The 12,222-nt window shown below is 36.5% G+C and overlaps 1 protein-coding gene across 1 annotated transcript in view; it reads left to right on the top strand.

The window, feature by feature from the left end:
- The first annotated feature begins 643 nt into the window (after window positions 1–643).
- NCAM2 (neural cell adhesion molecule 2) overlaps window positions 644–12,222 on the top strand; it is a 251,778-nt gene continuing 240,199 nt past the window's right edge. Inside the window, exons 1-4 of the mRNA XM_068967942.1 lie at window positions 644–652; window positions 770–893; window positions 4,805–5,011; window positions 6,839–6,982. Of these exons, the coding sequence (XP_068824043.1) occupies window positions 644–652; window positions 770–893; window positions 4,805–5,011; window positions 6,839–6,982 (484 nt within the window). The remainder of the gene's footprint in view (window positions 653–769; window positions 894–4,804; window positions 5,012–6,838; window positions 6,983–12,222) is intronic.

Below are 12,222 nucleotides of genomic sequence, written 5' to 3'. Positions count from 1 at the left end.
TTTTACTTTATTTTGCTTTATAATACTGTATTGGTTTTGCCATACATTGACTTGAATCAGCCATGGGTGTACATGAGTTCCCAGTCCTGAACTCCCCTCCCACCTCCCACCCCATATCATCTCTCTGGATCATCCCCATGCACCAGCCCCAAGCCTCCTTTATCCTGTGTCTAACATAGACTGGCGATTCATTTCTTACATGATAGCATACATGTTTTATTCCAAATCTGACAATAAACTTTTTGAATATCTTCTCTATTTTATTACCATTGCTCTGGTTACTTCAATTAACTTATTTATTTTGAGGGGAAAAAAAAGGAAAAAAGTTTATTCCCCTCTCTTTATTTAGTATCCCCTCTCTTCCACATGTTTGTTTTCTTTCATGGAAATATTTTAGCAGTTAGTCAAAAAGTACTTCACTTATAGTTTTAATTATTGTAATAGCAGTGCAGGGTGTACTCTTTTTAAGCAAGTTTCCAAATTTTGAGCAAAACTTTTCTCTAGCTGTTGCCCAATCTGGTAGCACACATAAGGCCTAGCCTGTGAATACAGAACAGTTGTCTGAGTATGAATTTTCTCAAAATTTCAACAGAGCCTGAATATGTCTTCTATTTGCCCTGGTTGTAAAGTGCATAATGATATAATGGGTATAGTTTGTTAGACTGTGTTTTGTAAACTTTCATTTCTCTTTACAGGTAATAAAGGCATGAAAGGATAAATAATTGCTGTTTAGATCATGTGATATAGACACGATGTGTTAATATTTTAGCATTCATGTCTAAAAGCAAAATTAATTTTACTCAAATATTTTCTTTCAGCTCTTCTTCAAGTGACAATTTCACTTAGCAAAGTAGAGCTTAGTGTGGGTGAATCTAAATTCTTCACATGTACAGGTATGTATTTCTACAAATATTTTCAGATAGCTTCTTTCATTCTTCAGTTAGTTGTATAATATACTGAGTAATTTAATAGTTAAAATATCAGTTCTCTAGAAATAAAATTGTATATTATCATTGGACTTATGGTTGGAAAACTATTAATAAGCACATTTTACATATTAAGCACTATGAATTTTATTACTTTCCAGTTACTAATCTTGACTGTCAAACAAACTATTTTGAAGATAACTTAGAAAATATAATGTGTGCATGATAACTTTTAAATAAATGTAAATATTTCCCTCTAAATAGTAATATTAGAATAAATTTATATGTTATAATTGAATCATTTTGTTTAGAAATATATCATAATGCCTATGGGAAATTATATGGTTCTACTTAAGCAACAAATTTTTATTCAATATGTAAAACTCACAAATGAACACAGCTATTTAGATAGATAATATTAATTTTCATGCATAAAGGACTTCATATATAAAGTTTTAAAATATTCATGTAGTGCCAAATTGTTTTAATACATTTTAAAATTGTTTTCTTTCATGATTATAATTTAGCAATTCAAAACTGAATTAAATATGTATTTCTGACAAAATACATTATAAAAGTTGTCTTGAGAATAGCATGACTTATGTAATTCACTATTGCAATTAATTAAAATAGAAGCAATTATAATAAAGTATCTAAAAATCATATCAATTAATATGAATCTCTAATAAAGGCCTTGGTTCTTCATAAATTTGCCTTCTTAAAGGTCTGAATTGATAGGTCTGTTGATACATGTTGTTGTATATTTGCAAATGGGAAAACAGAAAGTAAGGGAGAGATTGGTTCAGTATCTTTTTTTTTTATATCAACACAGCTTTGGCATAAAAATATAATTCTTTGTTTCTAAACTTTATCCATACTTTATATGCACAAATGCACACATGCACACATCCAGCTCAGCTGTATCACAAAATCACAGAAAAATGAAATTGTTTAAAAAAATGAATTTGAAAATAAAATCAAATTTTATTATATTCTTGGATTTGCATTATCTTTATGAACTTAAAAATACAATCCATTGTATTATTTTCTTGGATTTGCATTATCTTTATAATATAAATCATATGATGTATTGCTTCTATAGATAATTCATAAGTTAAATTAACAGATAATTTAAGAATATGAATTAACGTCATCCAGTGTTACTGTTTGGCTCTTAGTAATAGGCAAACTAATAAAGCACTTTTTTTTTTCCTTTTATATAATGAAAATTAACCAAGAGCTGTACTGTTGTCCTGGAAGAAACCTTATTTACCTTAAATGCACTACTAAAGCAAAAATCTAAAAATAAAGATGTGGGAAACCTATACAAATCAGAACACTTGTATATATTTTTCTATCACAGTGGTGATATGTTGATATGATTCTAAAATTTCCTGCACTGAGACATCTAAAACTATGTCTTCAGATTGAACTAGAGGGTGCTCATGTTATGGAACTGGGTTTTTTGACTCTAATCAATAGAAATTGGTAAGAGGCCAGATGAGAAATTCAAACAGGGCTTTATCCCGAATTCTGCTACACACTAGGATATGAAAACGAGTGACAGTTTCCTTGCTTGCTCTCTGAGGTGGGGTGAGCTGGTCCTTTAAATGGTTTGAGGGTAGGTGTGAATTTCTGGGTCACTGTAGAGAGGAAGCCTAGGTCATACACTATGCAGGTGTCATGTGTAGTACCCTGCTTTTACTCCCTCAAAAGTAGCAGTTGGAATTTGGCCTTTATGCATCTTGTTCGCAATTTGCTGCAACTGCACATGCTTGTAGTTACTTTTAGTCCCTTATAGTTTCTTTGTATTCTGTTACTCTAGGAGACATTTTTTCAGGTGCAAGCATTTCAGTGAAAAGGCCCCAGGTCCCAAGACTCAGCAGAGCTCAGTCATATCCTCACAGAAATAAGCACAAGTGTGTCACATGTATGAATTTTTATGTTACCTTTTCAGGAAAAGAAATTTAGTTCTACTTATTAATTTTCCCATTAGCCCAGTATTATCAGCAATATAACATGGACATTTTTATTGGGAATTACTATTTATTGGATTTGCCAAAAAAAGAAAGAATTATGATTGCGCTATGAAAATCCAGAATAAAGTCTCCATGATAATGAATTTTTTCCATATCATTAAGAATTTAAATGTCCAAAATATTTCACAGAAATATCCTATATAATTTACTGTATAAAATGAGGATTTTGTATTTCTCAAATTTAAAGAAATACACATTTAAATGATTTCTTTGTCAATTCATGATGGAAGAAGAGGGAATTAAAACAAGTACCTCCCCCAAATGAGTTACCCTGTAACTACTATGGTTTTATGGTTCTATTTAGAGAAACTGACTATAACGTAACTAAGATCATTCAAAATTTAACTAAACTTCTTTCATACTTTTTTCTTCATCATATCCAATTTGATATAGGAAGAAAGATGATTTGTTTCTAAAGCCATTTTTTGGGGAAAAAGAGAATGAGAGGGAACAATTTTCTTCAAAAAGGTCCCAAAAGATGTTAGTTAACTTTATGCATTTTTCCCCAATACTTTTGAGTTAATAGTGCATGCTGCTTCCACAAATTATCTCACAAGCAATTAGGTGAAATACATCCTATTGGTGTCTAAAAGTAAACATGGGAAGCTTCAGCTTTTATGAAGAGGATAATAACCTAGATTCTGAATTGGAAAACTTAAATAAATGTTTACCCTGTAATGATTTGGCTGTAATTGCCTACCACCATAAGTATCGTTTCAATACATTCTAATTATCATATGATTAAATGGTTAACAGTTTTAGAATCAACTGATGAAATTACTCATTTCAGTTGGGAAAAGAGAAGATTAGAGATTCATTTGAAAAATAGTCATTGGCCTTATCTATACAAGTTTAACAACTTGAGAGATTAATTCAAAATTCTGTTAACAAAAGCCAAAGTTTATTTTATAGAAGATTTACATTTTTATGAGCTCTGCTGTATGGCAGGGAGAGTGCTATTTCCTGACTCTATCAGAAAGAATTGAGCAGATGAAAGTATGTTCATAATCGTGTTTCAATTTAGATTATGTCTACTGGAGATGGCTCAGTGGGTAAACAATCTGCCTGCCAATGCAGGACGCACAAGAGATGCAGGTTCAGTTACTGGGTTGGGAAGGACCCCTGGAGAAGGAAATGGCAACACAACTCCATTATTCTTGCCTGGGAAATACCATAGACAGAGGAGCCTGGTGGGCTACAGTCCATGGGGTCTTAAAGAGTCAGACGCAAACAGGCACCCACATGTCTATCAAATGGACTGTTATTTGGGACTCAGGTGCCAAGCCAGTTTCAGTACTTGTTATAATAATAATAATCCATGGATCATTGTGGTAAAGCTTACACTATGTAAGTGCTAAGTAGCTTCAGTAGTGTCCACCTGTTTACAACCCTATGGGCTGTAGCTCGCCATGCTTCTCTGTCCATAGGATTCTCCAGGCAAGAATACTGGAGTGGGTTGCCATGCCCTTCTCCAGGGAATCTTCCTGATCCAGGCACTGAACCTCGACTCCTCCATTGCAGGTAGATTCTTTAGCACTGAGCCATCTGGGAAGCCCCAAATTTACTCTTATCATAGCTTAAATACCATACTGGAAAACCCATTTCCTATGGGTTTTGCTTACTCAGACGAGATTTAATTCTCAGTGTTGGATAAATAAGGATGAACATGTGTGCTAGCATTTGTGTTTACTTTCAATTTTGTAAGATTTTCAGATTTTGAGTCTTCTGTTTACATTTTTTTTCTAAATTGTTAAAGTTGTTACATAATAGTAAATGCCAATATCAAAACAAACACTTGAAACATATTTTCAAGCATTTCTTTTCTATGGCTCTCTGCAGCAATTGGTGAACCTGAGAGTATAGATTGGTATAATCCTCAAGGGGAGAAGATAATTTCAACACAGAGGGTATCAGTGCAGAAGGAAGGTATTAGATCAAGATTAACCATCTACAATGCAAATATAGAAGATGCAGGGATATATCGTTGCCAAGCAACAGATGCCAAAGGACAGACACAAGAAGCTACAGTCGTTTTGGAAATTTACCGTAAGTCATGTATTTATGTTTTATTGACTGAAATTATAAATTATTATAAAAATTCAAATTGAAATACACTTAACAATAGAAGCTAGTACTCATTGAGAACAACTTTGTGCTGGGCAATGTAATAATAAGACTTTTACAGATATCAGCTTATTTATATTTTACCATAGTACATCTCTAAAATAAGATAGATAAAATGTTGCAGTGGATTATAAATATATAGATGGAGCCAATTATATTGGGTAAATAATAGAGATGAAAAAGTTTTAGTTTTCCGATGCCATTAACAATCTGTTAGGTAAAAGACAACAGTTTATTTAGTGTTACAGAACTTATTTGGAATGCTTTTCTCACTATAAAAGCTCATGACTGGAGAAAATATCCTGTGTGATAGCAGTGACCAGTCTAGAATGAGAACTGGGGAAGGATCAGTTGACAGACTTTAGATAGAGAAAAAGTTGAAAACTCATATAAAGAAGAATAATTTCCCACCAGATTCTTAGCTCCAGGTGTTTTCATTAACAAGGTTTTCTACACTTACACTTCATTTTATGACTTGAAATTGATTAATTCCTCATTCCTATTTTTAGGAATCCTTAACATGTTTAGCAAAACTGAAGATCATTGATTCCCTGGTTTTGAAACGAGGTTCCATCACTTATTTCTGTGGTCCTGAGCAATTGGGTACCCTCTCTGTTTTCAATTTCCATTTATAAAATGGGTATAAGAGTAGTACTTACATCATACATAGAGTTGCTTTGATGACTACATTAATTCATGCACAATGTGCCTAGAATATTACCGTGCAGTTAATTTGTGGTAGTTAGCATTTATACCAGTGAAAAGCGATAAAAGTTTTACAATGCTAGTGCATACGTCATGTCTTCCTTACAGCTGTGTTGAAAAAAGAGCCAAAAGAGTGCCATAGCAATACTTCCTCTTAAGATGACAACAATCTGTTGGAGCATTGTTGTCGTTTGTCCTGATTTGACCTTTTTTTCCCCCTCCTCTTAGCTTCTAAACTCCTCAGAGAAGGATGTTTTACTTCTTTATATGCCCATTTGCTGTAGTAATTTCATAAATTACAAAAAACTAAATTGAAAACATAATTTCATAGACTAGTATCTGGAAAGAAGGGTCATTTGAGATGATACAAAGGAAAATTCCTGGTGTTTTATTTGTAAAGGTAATTTTTTTTTTCTTAGCAAGAACAATGAATTACGTTTGTGAAAATTTCTCATTAAGCATAAATATCCACATCCATGCCTTCATTTGATACACTGATGGATGTCTACTATATCACAAACAATATTCTAATTCTTAAAGACTCATTAGTGACTAAAACAGAAAATGTCACTGGCCACTTGGTGCTAACATTTTAGTAGGTAGAAACCGAAGACAAAAAGGAAGCTAAAACTAACGTATAAATGCTAGATATATATGCTATAGAATCCTATTTTGTATGTGGAGACTGGGCAAAAATTTGATGGAATTTAAGAGAGTGCAAATGCCCAAGAGTGAGAACAAATCTGGAAGGTTCAAGGAACTCCCTGGTGTAGAGATTAGGAGGAGAGAAGAAAAATTGGGATCAAAAATTATGAGGTAGACTCCAGTTCATACAGGACCTTGTATAGCAATATAAAGACTTTGAACTTTATTCTCATTGAGGTGGGAATTTATCGGGTAGAAGAATCAGATGGTCTGGTAAAATTTTAAATCTAAATTTACCTAATTATTTTATTACAGCATCCATAAACAAGGATTCTGAAATATGTTATTGAGGGGAATGAGCAATAATACTTCTTTGGTTTGTTTTACTTTTTTATACAGAAAAACTCACTTTCAGAGAAGTGGTATCTCCTCAAGAGTTCAAACAAGGGGAGAATGCAGAAGTAGTTTGCCGAGTCAGCAGCTCACCCGCACCTGTCGTCAGCTGGTTATATCATAATGAGGAAGTCACCGCTATATCCGACAGTTAGTATTTTGGTAACTCCCTAAGTTATATGTTCTAACAATATTGCAATTTTTTTAAAGAAGACTGAATCTGCTTGAGTAAATATAGCAATTGGATTGACCCTAAGTATCAAACAACTGTTTAGGGAGCATCAGAGCTCTAAACTAGGGGCTGGCAAACTATGGCCCTCGGCTCAATTCAACCCCTCTGCTGTTTTATTAAGGTGTTATGGAGGTGCAGCCAAACCCAATCATTACATATGGTCTATGGCTCCTTTGGTACAAAGTTGAGCAACTGTGACACAGATGGTTTGGCCCACAATAGTTACTTTCTGGAGATGACAGAAAGTTTCCTGACCCCTGCTCTAGCCAAGAAAAATTTATATATAAACAGTTCAAGAACGTGAAAGTGATAGTCACACAGTTGTGTCCAACTCTTTGTGACCCATGGACTGTAGTCTGCCAGGCTTCTCCATCCATGGAATTCTCCAGGCAAGAATATTAGATAGTGGGTTGCCATTCCCTGAGTGAGGATCTTCCTCAATCGAACAGGGATCTCCTGGATTGCAGGCAGATTCCTTTCCATTTGAGCACCAGGAAAGCCCAAGTTCAAGGATACTGAATAAATAAAGGAATCTATCCTGATCTATTAAAATTATACATTTTATAATTCAGACTTGAACCCACAGGCTTATTATATGTAAGCTGAAAATATATCTAAATGGGTCCTATTAGTTTTTCTGGCACTGTTCTTTCAAAGATACCTACATATTCTAAATATTATGGTAAGGTACATGTGGGTAATTGTAAGAAAAATACATTCATTCCAATTGTCCTCATGATTATGATTCAGACTGAGCTAAAATTCCAGAATAATATGACATCTGGAATTGAATGCATAATTTGCTTACATAATGCTATTTTACCATTGTGAATTGGGAGTATTTTCAATTTAGAATATTTTTCATTGCACCTGCATTGCAGAGAGGTACAAAGTAATTGAATCTTTTAAAATATTCAATACTTTCTATCTTGGATGTCTTTGTTTTAAGTTTCTAAGAAATGAAACTTCTACAGCATAAAGGGGAGAAAGTAGATAGTTTCTGTTTTTGAATATGTACAGAGAATATTTCATGATCACTATTGTCAATTTATTTTTTAATTTTAGAGAATTTTTCTGGGTGTGCCATTTTCACTGCTTGGTAGTTACTGACTAAAACTTTTTTCTATTGTCATGTCAATTAGACATATGTTTATTTTCAGATAACTGCTTTCAGTTCAGTTCAGTTCAGTTCAGTGGCTCAGTTGTGTCCAACTCTTTGTGACCCCATGAATCACAGCAGCCCAGGCCTCCCTGTCCATCACCAACTTCTGGAGGTCATGCAGACTCGTGTCCCTCAAGTCAGTGATGCCATCCAGCCATCTCATCCTTGGTCGTCCCTTTCTTTTCCTGCCCCCAATCCCTTCCAGCATCAAAGTCTTTTCCAATGAGTCAACTCTTCGCATGAGGTGGCCAAAGTACTGGAGTTTCAGCTTTAGCGTCATTACTTCCAAAGAAATTCCAGGGTTGATCTCCTTCAGAATGGATTAGTTGGATCTCCGTGCAGTCCAAGGGACTCTCAAGAGTCTTCTCCAGAACTACAGTTCAAAAGCATCAATTCTTCGGTGCTCAGCCTTCTTCACAGTCCAACTCTGAACATCCATACATGACTACTGGAAAAACCATAACCTTGACTAGACGGACCTTAGTTGGCAAAGTAATGTCTCTGCTTTTCAATATGCTATCTAGGTTGGTCATAACTTTTCTTCCAAGGACTAAGCGTCTTTTAATTCCATGGCTGCAGTCACCATCTGCAGTGATTTTGGAGCCCCCCAAAATAAAATCTGACACTGATTCCACTGTTTCTCCATCTATTTCCCATGAAGTGATGGGACCGGATGCCATGATCTTCATTTTCTGAATGTTGAGCTTTAAGCCAACTTTTTAACTCTCCTCTTTCACTTTCATCAAGAGGCTTTTTAGTTCCTCTTCACTTTCTGCCATAAGGGTGGTGTCATCTGCATATCTGAGGTTATTGATATTTCTCCCAGCAATCTTGATTCCAGCTTGCATTTCCCCCAGTCCAGCATTTCTCATGATGTACTCTGCATATAAGTTAAATAAGCAGGGTTACAATATACAGCCTTGACATAGTCCTTTTCCTATTTGGAACCACTCTGTTGTTCCATGTCCAGTTCTAACTGTTGCTTCCTGGCCAACATACAGATTTCTCAAGAGGCAGGTCAGGTGGTCTGGTATTCCCATCTTTTTCAGAATTTTCCACAGTTTCTTGTGATCTACAGAGTCAAAGGCTTTGGCATAGTCAATAAAGCAGAAATAGATGTTTTTCTGGAACTCTCTTGCTTTTTCGATGATCCAGCAGATGTTGGCAATTTGATCTTTGGTTCCTCTGCCTTTTCTAAAACCATCTTGAACATCAGGAAGTTCACAGTTCACGTATTGCTGAAGCCTAGCTTGGAGAATTTTGAGCATTACTTTACTAGCATGTGAGATGAGTGCAATTGTGCGGTAGTTTGAGCATTCTTTGGGATTGCCTTTCTTAGGGATTGGAATGAAAACTGACCTTTTCCAGTCCTGTGGCCACTGCTGAGTTTTCCAAATTTGTTTGCATATTGAGTGCAGCACTTTCACAGCATCATCTTTCAGGATTTGAAACAGCTCAACTGGAATTCCATCACCTCCACTAGCTTTGTTCGTAGTGATGCTTTCTAAGGCCCACTTGACTTCACATTCCAAGATGTCTGGCAAAGCAGACACCATCGTGATCGCACCATCGTGATTATTCGGGTCGTGAAGATCCTTTTTGTACAGTTCTTCTGTGTATTCTTGCCATCTCTTCTTAATATCTTCTGCTTCTGTTAGGTCCAGACCATTTCTGTTCTTTATCAAGCCCATCTTTGCATGAAATGTTCCCTTGATATCTCTAATTTTCTTGAAGAGATCTCTAGTCTTTCCCATACTGTTGTTTTCCTCTATTTCTTTCCATTGATCACTGAAAAAGGTTTTCTTATCCCTTATTGCTGTTCTTTGGAACTCTGCATTCAGATGTTTATATCTTTCCTTTTCTCCTTGGCTTTTCACTTCTCTTCTTTTCACAGCTGTTTGTAAGGCTTCCCCAGACAGCCATTTTGCTTTTTTGCCTGTCTTTTCCATGGGTATGGTCTTGATCCCTGTCTCCTGTACAATGTCACTAACCTCATTCCATAGTTAATCAGGCACTCCATCTATCAGATCTTCCCTTAAATCTATTTCTCACTTCCACTGTATAATCATAAGGGATTTGATTTTGGTCATACCTGAATGGTCTAGCAGTTTTCCCTACTTTCTTCAAATTCAGTCTGAATTTGGTAATAAGGAGTTCATGATCTGAGCCACAGTCAGCTCCTGGTCTTGCTTTTGTTGACTGTATAGAGCTTCTCCATCTTTGGCTGCAGATAATATAATCAATCTGATTTCAGTGTTGACCATCTGATGATGTCCATGTGTAGAGTCTTCTCTTGTGTTGTTGGAAGAGGGTGTTTGCTATGACCAGTGCATTAGCTTGACAAAACTCTATTAGTCTTTGCCCTGCTTCATTCCGCATTCCAAGGCCAAATTTGCCTGTTACTCCAGGTGTTTCTTGACTTCCTACTTTTGCATTCCTGTCCCCTATAATGAAAAGGACATCTTTTGTGGGTGTTAGTTCTACAAGATCTTGTAGGTCTTCATAGAACCGTTCAACTTCAGCTTCTTCAGTGTTACTGGTTGGGGCATAGACTTGGATAACTGTGATATTGAATGATTTGCCTTGGAAACAAACAGAGATCATTCTGTCATTTTTGAGATTGCATCCAAGTACTACATTTTGGACTCTTTTGTTGACCATGATGGCTACTCCATTTCTTCTGAGGGATTGCTGCCTGCAGTAGTAGATATAATGGGCATCTGAGTTAAATTCACCCATTCTAGTCCATTTTAGTTCGCTGATTCCTAGAATGTCAACGTTCACTCTTGCCATGTTCTGTTTGACCACTTCCAATTTGCTTCCAGGTTCCTATGCAATATTGCTCTTTACAGTATTGGACCTTGCTTCTATCACCAGTCATATCCACAGCTGGGTATTGTTTTTGCTTTGGCTCCATCCCTTCATTCTTTCTGGATTTATTTCTCCACTGACCTCCAGTAGCATATTGGGCACCTACTGACCTGGGGAGTACCTCTTTCAGTGCCCTATCATTTTGCCTTTTCATACTGTTCATGCGATTCTCAAGGCAAGAATACTGAAGTGGTTTGTCATTTCCTTCTCCAGTGGGCCACAGTCTATCAGAAAGACCTCTCCACCATGACCCGCCTGTCTTGGGTTGCCCCTCTAGCATGGCTTAGTCTCATTGAGTTAGACAAGGCTGTGGTCCTAGTGTGATTAGATTGACTAGATTTCTGTGAGTATGGTTTCAGTGTGCCTGCTCTCTGATGCCCTCTTGCAACACCTACCATTTTACTTGGGTTTCTCTTTTTTGGGCATGGGGTATCTCTTCACAGCTGCTCCAGCAAAGCGCAGTCACTGCTCCTTACCTTGGATGAGAGGCATATCCTCCCGCCACCCTTCCTGACCTTCAGCGTGGGATGGCTCCTCTAGGCCCTCCCATGCCCTGCAGCCACCACTCCTTGGACATGGAGTTGTTCCTCCTGGCCGCTGCCCCTGGCCTTGGGTGTGGGGTTGCTCCTCCCGGTTGCCTCCCTGACCTTGGGCACTGCCCCCGGCCTTGGACTAGGGGTTGCTCCTCCTGGCCACTCTCCCTGGCCTAGGGCGTGAGGTATCTCCCCTCGCCCGTCACCCCTGACCTCAGACTGCTTTAGATTTTACTAATGAAATTGCATGAGTAAACTGTTTATTTTCTGCTTTTTTTTTTTCCATCAATAATAAAGAAAGCAATACTTTTATAGCAGTTAAATGACATTCTCTAAACATTTTCAGATTAGTTAATCTTAGGCTTCAAGTATACATATTTATATGGTAAATTTTAATTATAAAAGGTTTTGAAAATGAGTTTTTCTTATTTTTTAATACACATAAGGGAAAAGCCTCAACATGAAGATTGATGGTCAGGTATACTACGGATGGAGGGCTGATGCCTCTATGCTATGCTTATACATTTTCCCAGTACCCCATGGTGAAATGATGTGAGGCTGGAGTTCCATCATGGCTCCACACTTTCCTTGG

This window comes from Capricornis sumatraensis, chromosome 1, assembly GCF_032405125.1.
Source record: "Capricornis sumatraensis isolate serow.1 chromosome 1, serow.2, whole genome shotgun sequence".
Classification (NCBI taxonomy): Eukaryota; Metazoa; Chordata; class Mammalia; order Artiodactyla; family Bovidae; genus Capricornis; species Capricornis sumatraensis.
The sequence above is the reverse complement of the archived record's forward strand: the minus strand, read 5'-3'. Positions and strand labels throughout refer to the sequence as shown.